This window comes from Lathamus discolor, chromosome 4 (assembly GCF_037157495.1).
Source record: "Lathamus discolor isolate bLatDis1 chromosome 4, bLatDis1.hap1, whole genome shotgun sequence".
NCBI classification, from domain to species: domain Eukaryota; kingdom Metazoa; phylum Chordata; class Aves; order Psittaciformes; family Psittacidae; genus Lathamus; species Lathamus discolor.
In genome coordinates, this window is record NC_088887.1 from 30,167,548 (window position 1) to 30,182,506 (window position 14,959).

The 14,959-nt window shown below is 44.4% G+C and overlaps 1 protein-coding gene across 2 annotated transcripts in view; it reads left to right on the forward strand.

Moving 5' to 3' along the window:
* The window catches only part of HUNK (hormonally up-regulated Neu-associated kinase), a 57,261-nt gene that overhangs the window by 6,899 nt on the left and 35,403 nt on the right, over window positions 1-14,959 (forward strand). For both annotated transcript variants that reach the window (XM_065676803.1, XM_065676804.1), the window contains exon 2: window positions 12,686-12,978. In XM_065676803.1, coding sequence (XP_065532875.1) covers window positions 12,686-12,978 — 293 coding nt within the window. The remainder of the gene's footprint in view (window positions 1-12,685; window positions 12,979-14,959) is intronic.

The following is a 14,959-nucleotide window of genomic DNA, read 5'->3' on the forward strand; positions in this document are numbered from 1 at the left end:
CCCAAGCTGTTGTGTTGTTTGAACAACAGTGTAAAACTGAGCTGAGAGTTTACATGCTGACTGCATGACTCTTCAAAGTATGGAGAAGCATCTAAAACTGTCCAGAGCCAATGACTGGCTAGAAACCAGCCAGAAGACTGCAGTGTTGGTGCTCACATAGCAGCATGGGATACAACTGAACCAAAACAAACTGCCTATATTCATACCATCCCAAGTACTCTTCTGCTTGCACTGTAGCAGCACTTTGCATTACTTCAGCTCCAGATTGGCTTAGCTATTATTTTTAGGTAAGTTGAAGAGCAAAAAACCCAAGCCCCTCTGTTCTTTGGCTCTGTAAAACAATTTCTGCTGTGCTTCCACAGTGGTTTGTCTGGTGGCTGATCTCCTTGAAAGTAAGAACTTCATGGTGCCAGTGTTTTTGGTGGGCTGATGGAGGTTGTGCTGATGAAGAGAACCAGGTAGGTTTTTCCAGAAGCTTTACTGGAGTAAGAGAGAAGCCACCATCGCAAGCATGACTCTGGGGCCCATGCTAGAACAGAGGTACCTCTTTCTAAGCTGAAACAGTGAATCACTGAAAAACCCATGTGTCGATCTGCATTTGGTGTTGGTGCTAGCAGGGAAAGGGATCAAACCTCATCCTCATGAGAATGGTCTGGAAGAAGTTACCATGGTCCTGCAGTGAGACCACCTGCAAAAAATTAACAGAAAGCTGGTGCTGCCCTTACCAAAATCTCCTTTTCTGTCAATGCTTTTCTCCATTACTGCACTGCGGAGCTGTAGGTCCAGCACCTTTAACACTAGGCTCAGCAGGGCTCTTCTCATGTGCAGTGCAAGAACAGTGCTACTGGCACTATGAGAAAAATCACTGCAACAAAGAGAACTAAAAAAAGCTAAGTTATATATAATAAAGTTCCTTTGCTCTCTGCCTGTTGTGGAAGATTGTCATGGAAACATTTTTTTTGCAGAATAATTTTACTTTCTCTGAAAAGTGTCCATAGAGCTAAGGGAGAGAACATATTATTTACATATAAAAACTTTATTGGAGACACCTTTTTCTTGGCTCCAAACAGTTGTAAATGCTTTATCTGCTGTGTTTTAAATCGCTACTGTCATGGTTTAAACCGATCCACACAGGTCGTCCACTCACCACCGCTCCCCCCCGACCCTCCCCACTCCCGGAGGAATGAGGAGGAGAATCAAGAGAATGTAACTCCCACGGGTTGAGATAAGAACAGCCCAGTAACTAAGGTATAACACAGATCACTACTGCTACCACCAATGATAATATTGATAAGAGAAAATAACAAGAGAATACGATGCCACCGCTGAATGAGTTTGACCCCCCCAAAGAGAGAGCGTGCCCTCCCGGGTAACTCCCAGTTACCTCCCTGGGCATGACGTGCTGTGGTATAGAATACCTCTTTGGCTAGTTTGGGTCAGGTGTCCTGTCTCTGCTTCCTCCGGGCCTCCCCTCATCCCCAGCAGAGCATGAGACTCACAAAGTCCTTGGCCAGAATAAACATTACTTAACAACAATTAAAACCAATCCGTGTTATCAGCTCTCTGCCCAGGCTGGAAGTCAAAACACAGAGCTTGCACCAGTTACTAAGAAGGAGCAAAACGGCTCCTGGTAAACCCAGGACAGCTACAAAGGAGGATATTACCTGGGTCTCAAAAGGAGTGGCTCTTGGGGTTTTGTTTGTTTCGGCTTTTTTTCTTCCTTAAAGACATAAAGCTGTATTGGTGTTGAAGTGCTTTAAATCAGGGACACTTCTTCTTTAAGCTGAGTTATGCATTTGATCTCTAAAACAAGATATGGGGACTGTTTAATATGGTACACATTACAAGGCCATGATCAGGAAAATGGGAAGCGGCATTAGCCGCCAGGTTTCTCCTGTAAGGTTTGGTGTTGGAGGAATGTCATTTGGTATCTCACTCCTCTGCTTTTGCTTCCTCATGTGTAACCTGAGATCTTCATCCATCTCACTGTGACAGAAGTTTTCACCATTAGCAAGGCAAGTTCTGGTTTATCAGAAACAGCTGCATGGGATACGGTTCACTTGCAACCAGGACATCAACTGTGCCGTGCCTTGCCATGCCTTGGCTCTGGTGACTGCCTCTTGTCCTGACAAGAAGACCCTATTAGGACCACATCTGGGTCAAGAGGACCTCTGTTTGTCATGCTGGCCTCCTCCAGGAGGAGTTGTGAGTAGCCATCAATTCCTTTTCATGCAAAGTAAGGACCTTGCTGGTCTGAACAGGCTTATCATCTGCTGCAGTGACTGCATGTCAGGGTCCCCATGCGCGTGGGTGACAGGTGCTGAAAAATGTCTTTCCTGTTAGCTGGTCATACCTTGAGTTCAAAGAGTTCACATTAAGTGCTGGGCAGTGCTTCAACGTGTCAGTCTTTACCTTATGCATGGGGGTCAAAAAGCCCTTTTCTGAAAAACAGCTAATATTTGGAAAGTGATACTTGATGCGCATTTTACATGTCAGGGGCAGGACAAACCCTTCTGTCCCAGGCATTCAGAGGCACTCGTTCTCCTTGCAGGAGATGTCTCCAGCCTGGAGGCTGGTTTTGACAAGCTCACAAGGATTTCTTTTGGAACCTCTTTAGTGCATCCTGATGTATCTCTGTGTCTGGCTTTCTGCCACCACTACTTCCATCAGTCTCTGCATAATCTCTCTTGACTTGTGTAGATATCTTTAGAGGCCAGGGAGGTAAAAATCTGCTTCTCTCCCTCAAGGGATGCAGTTATGGCTATCCTATTAATTAGCTGATCAAGAGAGCACTGAAGGGTCACTGGAATTATTTCTTTCCACCAAAGGCGAGACAGATCCCCTTCATGGCCAGCTCAAGACAAGCCATGCATTCCTTCCCATGGATGTAGCCATGTAGGTTCCTGCTTCCCAGGCTCCCTGGCTGTGCTCTGACCCTGTGGCATCCTTGAGTTGTACAAATCCTGCTGCTTTGGATATACAGCGCTGAGGAAAAATGTGATCCATGGGGAGGGGGGGTGTTCTTTTCAGCAAGGCTGGGTAGGGGCAGAATTGAGGCACCCCCCTTGCCTCTAAACCATCTTCTGCTGGTCACTGTGCTCTAAAGGTCTGTCCATTTCAGGGGGAAGAGGCACTAGCAGGTAAGAATATGTCTTTCAGCTGTTTGATAAGGAAATGAAGCAGATGAGGGGAAGGGGGCAGCTGGCTTTATGGAAGCAATGGAGCAGAAGTATGTCCTGGAAGGGATATCAGTAGTTGCCTGTGAAGTATGGTATGAAGTTACCCATAAATACGATGTGAAGTAAAAAGCATGTTGAAGAGCAATATGGCTGAGAGCAGCTCTCCTCCGCTTAAGCTGTTCTATGGAAATGGATCACATCGGACAAGGCATTAGTCATAAATCAGCAACTATCCCTGCTCTGTTTCCCTCCTTCCTGACTGAAGTAAGAGGAAAGGAGAGGAAGAACTACAGAACTATGGGGAATACTTTACTGTATGGAAGGCAGAGCGTGAGGAAGCCCTGATAGTCTTAAAACCTTCCTGTGGTCTGCCATTGCTCTTGGCATAGTGGGAGCAGCCCTGTAGTATGTCCTTACAAATACCAGTGCCTCAACACATGAAAACTTGTGTTTCCCCGTGGAAATGCTGATTTGACTGTGCCGATACAGCTGGCAGCAGAGCTGTGGGTGAGTTGGGTTATCTGCAGCAGCATCAATAGTTGTGTGACTCCTTATGACGCTTCATGCCTTCTGCACTGAGGAGCTCCAGCAAAGATGTCAGAGAGAGCTGGCAAAATGTACATCCCTCAATGTGACTGCTGGCACCTTCCAGAGTGTCTTGCCTAGGTCAACCCCCATCTTCCTGTGTCATGCCTTGTCACCCACCACTCCCTGCAGGGACCAGAGACTCTTCATGTATTTACAGGCACTGAAGCCCAAAGGGCTCACAGTGGTCATCCAGCCTGATTTCCTATAGAATACGAGTCCCAGTGTTCTAGTCAGGAGTATCAGTATCAATGTTTTGTTGAGCTATTTGCATACCTTTAAAGGGGGAGAGGAATTTAAGATCTGCATCATTTCTGTAAGGTGTTTCTATTACTTCACGGTACCTAAAAAAACCAGATTGTGCATATAGCCTGTGTTTGCCCAATTTACCTTTCAGGAAGTTCATTTTAATTTTGGTAAAGAGCTTTCTGTTATCAGAGATCTTTTCCTCGTGTAGGTACTTGCAGAAAATCCTCAAGTCAGTGCTTAACATTCTCCCAGTTAAACATTTTGAGCTTCAGTCCGTTACTACAAGAGCAGTTCTTGGACCCCAGACTGTTCCTGAAGGTCTTTTCAGAACTGTCTCCAAACTTTTAACATAATTTTGTAATTACTGGCACCAGAATTGGATGGAGTAATCTAATAATAGACCCCAGTGCCTTGGACAGGTGTAATTAATACCTTTTCTTACATTAACAAATACATCCTGCTTATGCTTTTAAGGATTATGTTTAAGTTGGCTGTGGCATCAAGAGGGCTTATGTTCATTTGCTTATCTAAAGTACTCCTGCATTCTTTTCTGCATTGCTTTGGGTTGTAGGTAATGGTTAGATGTTCTTTTTATCCCTGGCAATTTGATTCATTCAAGCTACCTTGAATCTGAAGTGTACGAGTGGGCATACTCAGAGCTACTTTCTTATTTAGAAGAGTTTATATTTCTATGGGGGCTGATTTCAAGCCTTCCTGACTGTGTCTCGTCTGCCAATGGAGAGAGTGGCCTTCTGCCTACTGAGACATTTATCCTGGACTCATCTCTATGGCAGCTGGTCTTATGTATTGCTAAGCCCAAAACTCTTGGCTTGTACTGTCAGACACTCAAAAGGAAAGAGAATACTTTAATTGAGGTGACTCCTCTCTACTGTTTTTGATTCCTGATTTTATTAATGTTAGAGCAAATACAAAAGCTATATATTCAGCTGTCTTACAAAGAGTAGATACGAGATACCAAAGACCAAACATCACTCACTGTTCAAGTGTGAAGCAAAGAGATGATACTGTTTGTTTAACATAAAAACTCAGTGCATCTCTAATTGTGTAGCTGGCGAACAGCCTTTTCACAGCGCATGTGTGTGCACATGCATGCACACATTTAACTCAACCTCTGTCCACCCTTTTTCCTTTGTAGCAAGTATACAAGACAAATACAGAAGGTATCAGATTGGCCATCACTGAATGGTTGTTCTTTTCTCTCCATGATAAACAAGACTGACTTTATTCTTGTGGAAGAGTCTGTCTTTACACATTGCTGTGGGTTTGAATGGTTGCTGGCTTTCTTAGGGTAAATAGCTAAGCTATAAGCAGTAACAAGAGGTTACTTTCTTGTGATACTTTCAGAAATGCTCTATGATCTTATTTGAAAGCAGTTCTTGAAAGGTGAATAGGATGCTAGCATTTGGTAGTGGGCTGGGAAGCCAAGCAAGGTAGCCGAAGGGAGTCCTTCCAAAAATGCCATCTGTGGAGCCTCTTCAGATGGGTTCTCTGAATGGGGTGGTATGGTGACGTGGCAGGTGCCTCACATCAAGCATGTTACTGTTCTTACAGTTTCATTGTGTGCAGACCCAAGATGAAAGTTAAGTTTGTGTTTCTATGATGGTGTCGTGACTCATCCATGTCCAACAGTCTAAACGGGAGACGTGATTTCTCTCTGTCCTGAGGGGAACATGTATGGTCCTTTCTCAAGGTGCGCAGTTAATTGATTCCTGGCATGCATTTGTTTGGATGATCCTTTTCTTCAGTGCTTTATTTCTGAAGATATCGGAACCTGCCATAATAAAAAAAATATTCCTTTGTTGTACTCTAAAATTTGCTAAGCTGCAGCAGCTGAAGTAAGAATAAACGCTGCCCAGTGAATGAAGTTGGCATTTGCTAGTCCTTGGATTTAGACATGAAAAGCAGTTTGTTATATGCCTGGCTGGTTAGTTGCCCAAACTCAGATACCCATGGAGGGATTGCTTTCAGGACTTTTCTGACAATTGTGCAGACTTCAAAGTTAGGTCTGTTTAATATAATTTGAATTGGCCACCCAAAATTACCAGTTGGTTTTGAAAACTAAGCTCAGATTCTTGTGGTGAGAACAGTGGTAAATACAAAGCAAGTGATGCCAGACAGCTATCACTGAATGGAAGGAAGAAAAGAAAATTGGTTCATTGCATGAGCTGCCTTGGGCACTTCAAAAATAATAAACATGCCAGAGATGGGCTTGCACTAATGATGGCTGTAAAATACCTACATCATTTGGCTCTTTGTCTCATTCTCCTGGCTAAGCTTAAACTAGATAGCAAAGGTTTGTGGGTTTAGGTGCAGAAGTCCAAGTCTCAGGCCTGCCCATTGTCTGTCCCCCAGCTGCACCGTGTAGCCGGTGGCTCTGAACTTAAATCTGAATGGTCAGGGTGTACCAGGCATCTGTGGCCTGTGGCCCAGGATGGTGCTGAGAGTCAGCACTGCTGCCTGGCTTGGCATCAGCTCCAACAGGTCTGCCAGAAGTGGACTCTGGCCCCCAAAAAAAAAAAAAAGTAAAAAAAAAAAAAAAAAAAAAGACAAAACAACAACAATAAAAAAAAAAAAAAGAGGGGAGGAGGGAGGTGTTTGTCCCTCCAATAGTTGAAAAGTGTTTCTTGAAGTTGCTTCACTTTTGCTGTGTTGGTCTCCTGGCCACATCACACAGTGGTTGCTGGATTCTTATTCAAACCAGTTTCCTCTCAATTCAGCTAAAGCTGGTTTTGGCAGAGGTCTGCAGGAGCTGCCTTCCTCTTATTTAAATTTAGGAGAGATTTTGCAGAGGGAAACAATTCAAGTGGTTGGGTAAGTGGGGAAAACTCCTTAAAAGTCCTCAAAATACCATATACTGGTTTTGCAAGACCACATGCCATCTTCTGTTCTCTGTAAAGTTAAACATATTATAACATTATTTGCTAAGCTGGGGCTATTACTGTGAAACTATTCTAGTGCAAGCATTTAATGTAAGTGTTGTTCAAGACCTCTTGACTTTGACATGGCAAACAGACCATTGAGAAAACCCATTTTCTGTCAAACAGGAAGGCTTGCCGCCAGAGGTGCATCCTTCTGCCAAGAGGCAGCCTGTGCAAAGACAACCAATCTGGCAAGTAAGAAACCTGAGGCTGAACTGGGACCTGGGTTCCCCAAGTGCTGATGTACTGTGTGACTGAAGTCACTGCTGGTCATACAGTTGTTACTTCCTTTTTATTCAAGTGAATCATGATGTGTCTTAGCTGGTCAAAGCTTGAGATTCATCAGCGGAAGTTAGTTAGAGGGATAGATGCTTTTACTGCAAAACCATGGCTTGAATAATCCAAGCTTGCAGCTTGGGGAGGATTGGTCCAAAGAAAAAACATAATCTCTCAGTGAGACTGAGCATGTCTGCTGGGTAAGCAAACATCTTCCCTTCACTAACAAAAGCACTGCTACTTCTTGAACAGTGATTTTTCCAAGTGTGACTGACAGGGTTATAAATAGCCAGCAGAATGAGATGGGGAGAAGATGACTTTGACCTGTGGCCACTATGCGGAACCACCTGGAGGTTCCTCCTGCCTGTGCAGCAGAGCTGTTGCCAGCTCCAGGGGCTCAGCATGCTGTTGGGGCACAAATCTAGGGAGCTGCCCCACTTGAAATGTGCCTATTTCATGGACATAGGGATGCTACGCTGAGGCATGCTCGGGTTTTGTGTGAGCCACCTTCCATGCTTTGCTGCAGTTCCCCATGTCGAGGCCTGACTGTTCACAAAGAGGATGCAAAATGTGTTTTCTCTGGATGTAGCAGTGATCTAGCAACCAAAACCCTGACCCTCAGCTTTCTCCAGGCAGTGGCTGGTCCTTTAAACTGTCTCTTCTTGCTTTTTCTCAGGGCCTCGCTGTGATGTTTTTGTGCAGTTTGGTGCCAGTCAGCTCCACCCCCCCGCCTTCTCTTGCAGATTCACAAACCCTCCTAAAACACTAGCTGGCAAAAATCCCCCGCCTGTGTGTGTCAAACACGTGCCTTTGTTTGGGTGATGACACGTGCCTGTACTTGCTGATGATGTTTTAGCTGCTTCATTCTGTGAGCAGTGTCACCATCTCCTCTTATGTGGAGAAGACTCCCGCCTCACCTCCGCTTCAGTACTCTTTAGCCCAACCTGAACTATTTTAGTGCAACAATCAAGAGAAGCAGCAATTGCTCATATGATGTGTCACACCATAAACTCAAGGAAAGTAATTCATTCTAACTGTGTAATTCTAGGACTTGGGAACCAAAAATATGGCCTATTACTCATCTTTTTATCTCGTAGCACAGAGCAACCCAAACGTTTGTTTATTGACACAGCAAAGCTTTAGCCAGTGTTGAATGTCAAGTGCCACTCTTGCTACATATTCGGAGTAATTACTTGCTTAAGCATTTCTTTTTTATTTCTACACCAATATTGACCCAAGATTCAGATCAGGAGATAGGCATGATGTCCCTACTTGGAACTTTGGAGAGCAAAACTGAATACTTGGTGTGTCTTGAGTGGGCTATGAAAGCTCAAATGTGTTTATTTTATGGTTATCTAACATCTACACTATTTTCTCTACTGAATGCTTCTTTCCTTCTGCATGAGTGAAATTTCCAGGTGTATGCACACACATTTACACCACACAGGAGGTTGTATATATTAAATGCATTTGGGCGCATGCAGTTCTCACTTAGCTTGGTCTAACTCTGGATAAACTCAAAATCAAGGATATTTAGCTAAGTCAACCCTGGAGTAATTGAGTATAGCTTGATCCCTAGATTTCTTCTGTATGCCTCAGTAAACTGTAAATCAGAGGAAGACCCAAGAAACCCAAACTAGCAGTGAGAAAACCCCACAGGAGTTCTGCCTGAGAGTGCTTACCCCTTTGCCACGGCCCTTGTACCATGGGATGCATTTCATTTAGGAAAGCAAAGTGATTCCACAGGAGCAAGAAGAACTGCAGTGCAAAGGAAAGGGCATTTACTAGGAAGACAGGAGAATAAGTGAAAGGAGTAGTCAGGAAGAACACCTGGGAGGCACAGAGAGGAACAAAAGCTAGAAGGTATTATGGAGAACATCTGTATAAAAGTTAATAGGCTGCTTCTGTGTTTGGGTCTACTACAGTGTTTTATCTTTAGATATAAAAGACAGTGGCTTTTGGAGTAGTCCCTGACATGGGGAGGGAAGGCCATCTGTCTTAAGATATTTCCTAGGTGCCCTGTGCTGCAGCACAGGTCTAGGAGAGGACACAAGGTCCCATGCACATCTGTCCTAGGAGCAAGAAGTATCACACCACAGTTTCCTGCCGTGTGCGGGAGATGAAAATCCGCCATAGTTTTACTCTTCTCTTTCCCATGTGAAAAACCGTTGCTGAAACAAAACTGCTGTTTCTAGCTTTGTCAGCTCTGTCAGCCTTGGTGGATCTCTTGGACCGGACACAAAGGGCCTTGAAGGGGGAAAGGTAGCTTGGAGTGAAGGGTGGGTCTGAAAGCAGCTTTGCTTGTCAGGTGGTGTAGGTAGGGTGCCTGACCAAGTATCTGTCAAAATCAAGGAGAAAAGTTGTTCTTAAGGCATGGAAAGCTAATTCTTCATGATAGTGAAAAAGTCATCAAGTAGTCACATAGCTCAGTCTGTCTCCTGTGTTCAGGTGGCTGCCTCTGTCTTCACAGCTGTGCTCAGCCTAGGCAGCAGATGTGGACACATGTATTAATGTGCTTTTTTTCAGTCAATGAATTGGGGAGGATGACTTACCGATACGGATAACACATTACTGCTCCGTACTGTTAATAGCCCATGTTTTGTATCGTGCAGCTGTGGAAAATATCAGTGCTTTTATGAATATATTTATATATATATAATCTTTATTTAGTTCTTGCAGAGATAGTGTTGTGCTGCCAGCAAACAATCTGGCATCTCATGTTTCTGTAACCCATGAATTTGTTTGACATCACCAGAATAACTTCTGTGATTTGCAGTCTAAATAGTCCATGCACGCCTTTGTTTCTCAGTTCCATCTCATTAGATGGAAGAACATACTAATTTAAGACTGTTTCCTTGGTGAACCACCTGAGGCTTTCAAAAATGGTGAAGTTAAGCTCTGATTTACCTGTTGTCTTATCTTACAACTAAATGATCTTTCTTTAATATGAATATTCAGGAATGCAGCTTCCAGGTGTTTATGGTCCTGATGCTGCTCTGGGCTTCACCCAGGCAGCTGTCTCCTGTGTGGTGTTCAGCCGTATTTCTTTATCAAGGGTATTTCATCAGAATGATCTGTTAGCAGCAGAAATTTATCCAGCTAATAACATGCTCAGCGATACTGACTTCTGGCTCTTGGGAGGGACTGTGGAGCCCAGCTCCTCTAGTTTTATTCTTCAGTTCCACTACTGATAAAACTTGACTTTGATTCAAGGCATTTGTGTCAAAGGGTATGGATCTATTTTTGTTGTCATATTTCCAGACCATATTTTTTGTGGCTTTTGTTCTCCAAAGGAAAACCAAAATGCTCACTAATTTAACCTTTCTTTTGCTTGCATGAAAAATAAAGGTAAGGCTAGTTGGACTGGGAGCTGTCACGTGTTTCATGTGTTCTTGGCACTTTCTCAAGCTAGGAAGGCGGCCAGATATGTGCAAGAGAGACATGGAGCTCCTGGAGCAAGTCCAGCGAAGGGCTACTAGAATGATTAAGGGTCTGAAGCATCTCTGCTATGAGGAAAGGCTGATGGAGCTGGATCTGCTCAGCCTAGAGAAGAGAAGGCTCAGGGGGTTTGATCAATGTTTATGAGTATCCAAAGTGAGGGTGTGAAGAGGATGGGACCAGACTCTTTTCATTGGTGCCAGGTGGTAGGATGAGAGGCAGTGGGCATAAACTAAAACATGGGCAGTTCCACCTGAATGTGAGGAAGAACTTCTTTACTGTGAGGGGGAAGGAGCACTGGAATAGGGTGCCCAGAAAGGTTGTGGGATCTCCTTCCTAGGAGATAACTCAAGAGCTGTCTGGACACAATCCTGAGTGACATGCTTTAGGTGACCCTGCTTAAGCAGGGAGGTTGGACTAGATGTCCTCCTGTGGTCCCTTCCAGCCTCACCCATTCTGTGATGCCATGAATAAGTTTGTCTTCTTGTTGCCAAAGCTCACCAGTCCCAGTGCTATGGACTGTCGTGATGTAGTTTGCTGTGAGTAGTTACTTCATCAGCAGTGAGGAGGGATGTTATACAAGCTGGAGATGGAGGAAAGCCTCTTGTGTTGTCTGGGTGTTAAGACTAGCATAAATAAAACTCTTGAGGTTTTCCCCACATTTGTTATTCCTTCTCACTGTAGTAGTAAGGTAATGTGGGGGATCCTCCAAGGCCAAATCAAGACAGACAGCATCTTTGTGCCTCAGTCTGGGGGCAGATACGGCATTTTCTGTGTGTTTTGTTGGACCTGTTCCATGCAAACAAGATCGTTCCACATCATGTAAAATTCAGTGTCATGCAGGAATACCAGGCGCTGTTTTCCCCCCCCCCCTCATCCTGACAAGCAAGCAGCTGTCACTTGGGTAATGATGGGTGAGCTGCAGGGTCTGAGTGCATGCAGTGAAGGACTTCCTTTGTTGTAGAGCTCTGAGGAAATGAGGAGCCTGGGAAGAGGATTTCATGATGCCTTTTGTTGATCAGCTTGGCACAAGCTGTTAAGTCTTTGTCTGGTGCAGATGACCTGGAAGTCTGCAGCACCCAATCTAAATAAGAGATCCCAATAAATAAATAAATGTCTATAAATTTGGGGCAGAAAAAGGAAGATACTTTTATTGCGGCTATTTAGTGAATCCATTAAAACAATGAAAGGAATCACATCCTTTAGGCGTAGAACAGAGCAATATCCTAGCCGGTCCCAACCTTTTGTTCTCGTGTGGCGTTCTGCACCAGCAATGAAAGGGAAAACACTTGGATAGGCACTAGCATGTGCTGTGTTGTGGACGGTGGTACAGAGCCTCTGTAGTTATATTACGTACTTTGGTGACAAGCTTCAGTTGACTTGGACAGCTGTGAGCAGGTGTGCCACTGAGAACTTGCATTAGAAAAACAGAGTTTTGCGAAGTTGCTTAGCTCGAGAAGTCACAAGGGGATCATCTCTCATGTACATTTTAAAGGCGGGGGGGAGGGGGATGTGCCAAGAGGGTGGTACCGAAATGATCTTGTCTTTCGTAGTATGTTTTTATTCTGTTTAATCATGCAAAACTAACGCTGGGCTGTAGTTTAAGAAACTTGCCATGGAAGCGTATCATCTGAAGTCATATATCCAAAGTCAGGAAGTGCCAAAAATGACACTTAAAACTTGTAAACACCAGCCTGAAGACTTTCTGGGAAAACAGGTTAAATAAATGCCCAGCATTAAGTGTGCTAAGAGTTTGGGTATGGATAATGAAATTGTTTCCTGTCCTTTGTTACCTATTTCCTTGCAATAACTTTTGTCTGTCATTGTACAAGAGAATAAAGAAAGAAACTGTCAGTGGGTTTGGAAAAACAGGTATTTCTCTCTGTGACGTGGGCGGTTGTGCCTGAAACCATGGTGTGTCAGTTGAGACTGACATCCTTTTGTTTTTAAATATGAGGTTAAAGCAATAAACCATCTGCGTGACCTCTAAGAACCTCCTCTCCTCTGTTTTTACGTTAGGTGGCGGTGAAAGTAATTGACAAGAAAAGAGCCAAAAAAGACACCTATGTCACCAAGAATCTGCGACGGGAAGGGCAGATCCAGCAAATGATCCGCCACCCCAATATTGCTCAGCTGCTGGATATACTGGAAACTGAAAACAGCTACTACCTGGTCATGGAGCTGTGTCCTGGTGGCAACCTGATGCACAAGATCTATGAGAAAAAGAGACTTGAGGAGCATGAAGCGCGCAAATACATCCGTCAGCTTATCCTGGCGGTTGAACATCTGCACCGGGCAGGAGTAGTTCACAGGTAACCTTAAAAACTGTCTCTGGTAAATCTCGGAGCCTCCTAGTGGTGTTTTGGCTTTTATTTTATGGTAAGGAGGGTTCCTTATAAAAGCATATTCCTGACAGCTTTTTTGGTAAGTCTTCATGATATTGTTTAGATGCCCATAATTTAGATGTTAGAAAGTATCCGCAGAAGGCACTTCAGTAAGCATATAGCTTCAGGCAAGCACATGATGGGCCATGCTGGCTCCATGTCCTTAAAAATAAGCCTGGACTTTGCTGAAGTAGAGATCTCTCCCTGTAAGCACTATTTTGCCTCTTCAAGGCTTTATACCAACATTGACTGATGAATCATTTCACTATTTCTTTGAGGAGGTGGTTGTGTCTGTTGTTTTAGTGGTTGAATACAGTGGTGTAGTGAGGTGAACTGATTTGCCTAAAGCCTTGTAGTGACACAGCTGGGATGAGGCCTGAATGGGACCATGGAAGTCCCTTGCTTCTGCTTCTCTTTCCATTTGTTATATTGCCTGACAGGACCTTGCAAGCTTGAAGACTGTGAAGTACAAAGCAGACTATGCAACCATTCAGTTCACCTCAAAGGTGGAGGCATCACATGTGATTTCCTGTCCCTGTACCTTTCTCGTCTTAGGAGCTCTTGGCTGCTGTGAAAACAGGAGGACCGTGGGCTGGGTGGACCATTGGTCCCAGTGTGTCTCCTCTTCTCTTCGTAGGGTATTGTCGAAGAAAGAGTCTCTGCTTTCTAAATTTGGGCCAACTGGTTAAGTTCCACATACTTCCCATACGATGCTGAGCAATTTGTGTACTTCCCATCCTCTTAGGTTATGTAGGCATGTCATAGGAGTTAAGACACGTGAATACTTTGAGAGTCTGGGTCTTAATTTTCTTGGCTCCACTGACTCTGTGGAAGATCGGGAGCTGTTGTATATACCCTTCCACAGGGCTGCTGTGCAGGCGGCTGGCAAACTGCCTGAAGGCAGCCCACAGCCAGCTCCTCCAGCTGTGCCCAGCTGTGTGCTAAGCTACCTACCACTGTGCAACACAGTTGGCTCTATCTGGCTTGGTGGAAGTCCATGTGCTCTGAAAACCGCTTTTTTTGTCTTGAATCTATCTGCGTCTTCCCTGTGATCCGTTAGGGATAGGTATACAACATCAGGTGTACCAAGGCCTTATCTCAAGCTAAATTTCTGATACCACTGTAATATAAATATTTGAGCAGCCAGGTCTATTCTGCAGGTTCGCTTTTAACAACTGACCTGCTGACCTCTTTAAATTATTAACCCCACGGTTCGGGGCATGGAAAAGGAAGAAGCCTACTTACTGCTTTAAGGGATCAATTGGTATCCGGTATGTACAGAGAGAGAGGAAGTATAAAGGTCAAAGTTTCTGAGATGGGCAGAGAAAAACCTGACAGGAACAGATGAACATGTTTAGCTTTTAACAGCAATATTGAGTTCAGCAGCAGCAGTTCCTCTCCCTGAAAAATACCTTCTGCGTAGTGGCCGCAGTGCTTATGGGGGGTTTGTAGGCTAGGCTTTGATTCCCTTCCTTTTCAGAGAAGATTCAAACCCACCTTTTGTACAAAAATAGCTTGTTCACGAGGTACAAGATAGAATCAACAGATGACTGTGGTGGGAAGAAGGCAAGGCTCTGGGATCCACAGAGAACGTGAGCCTGAGGAACTTGAGTTTCCATACAGATGCTGCAAGCTCACAGCCGTTTTGGCCCTCACCCTTCTTTCTCTCTGCTGTCTCTGTGAACAGCATAGCTCGCAGAGACTGAAGCGTGAGGGACCTTTGTGAACGGGGGGAGGAAGCAGCCCTGGAAATACTGACATGCTCTGCTGCATCTGGCAGCTGAGATCTGTCTGTCCAGCCCCATGGCAGTGGATTAATCCTTACCCCAAAGGCAGAGTACTCCATCTACTCTATTTCTCAAATCACAGCATGGCACAGAGCTTCTTTTTGGGAGTCTTCTGTCTGGAT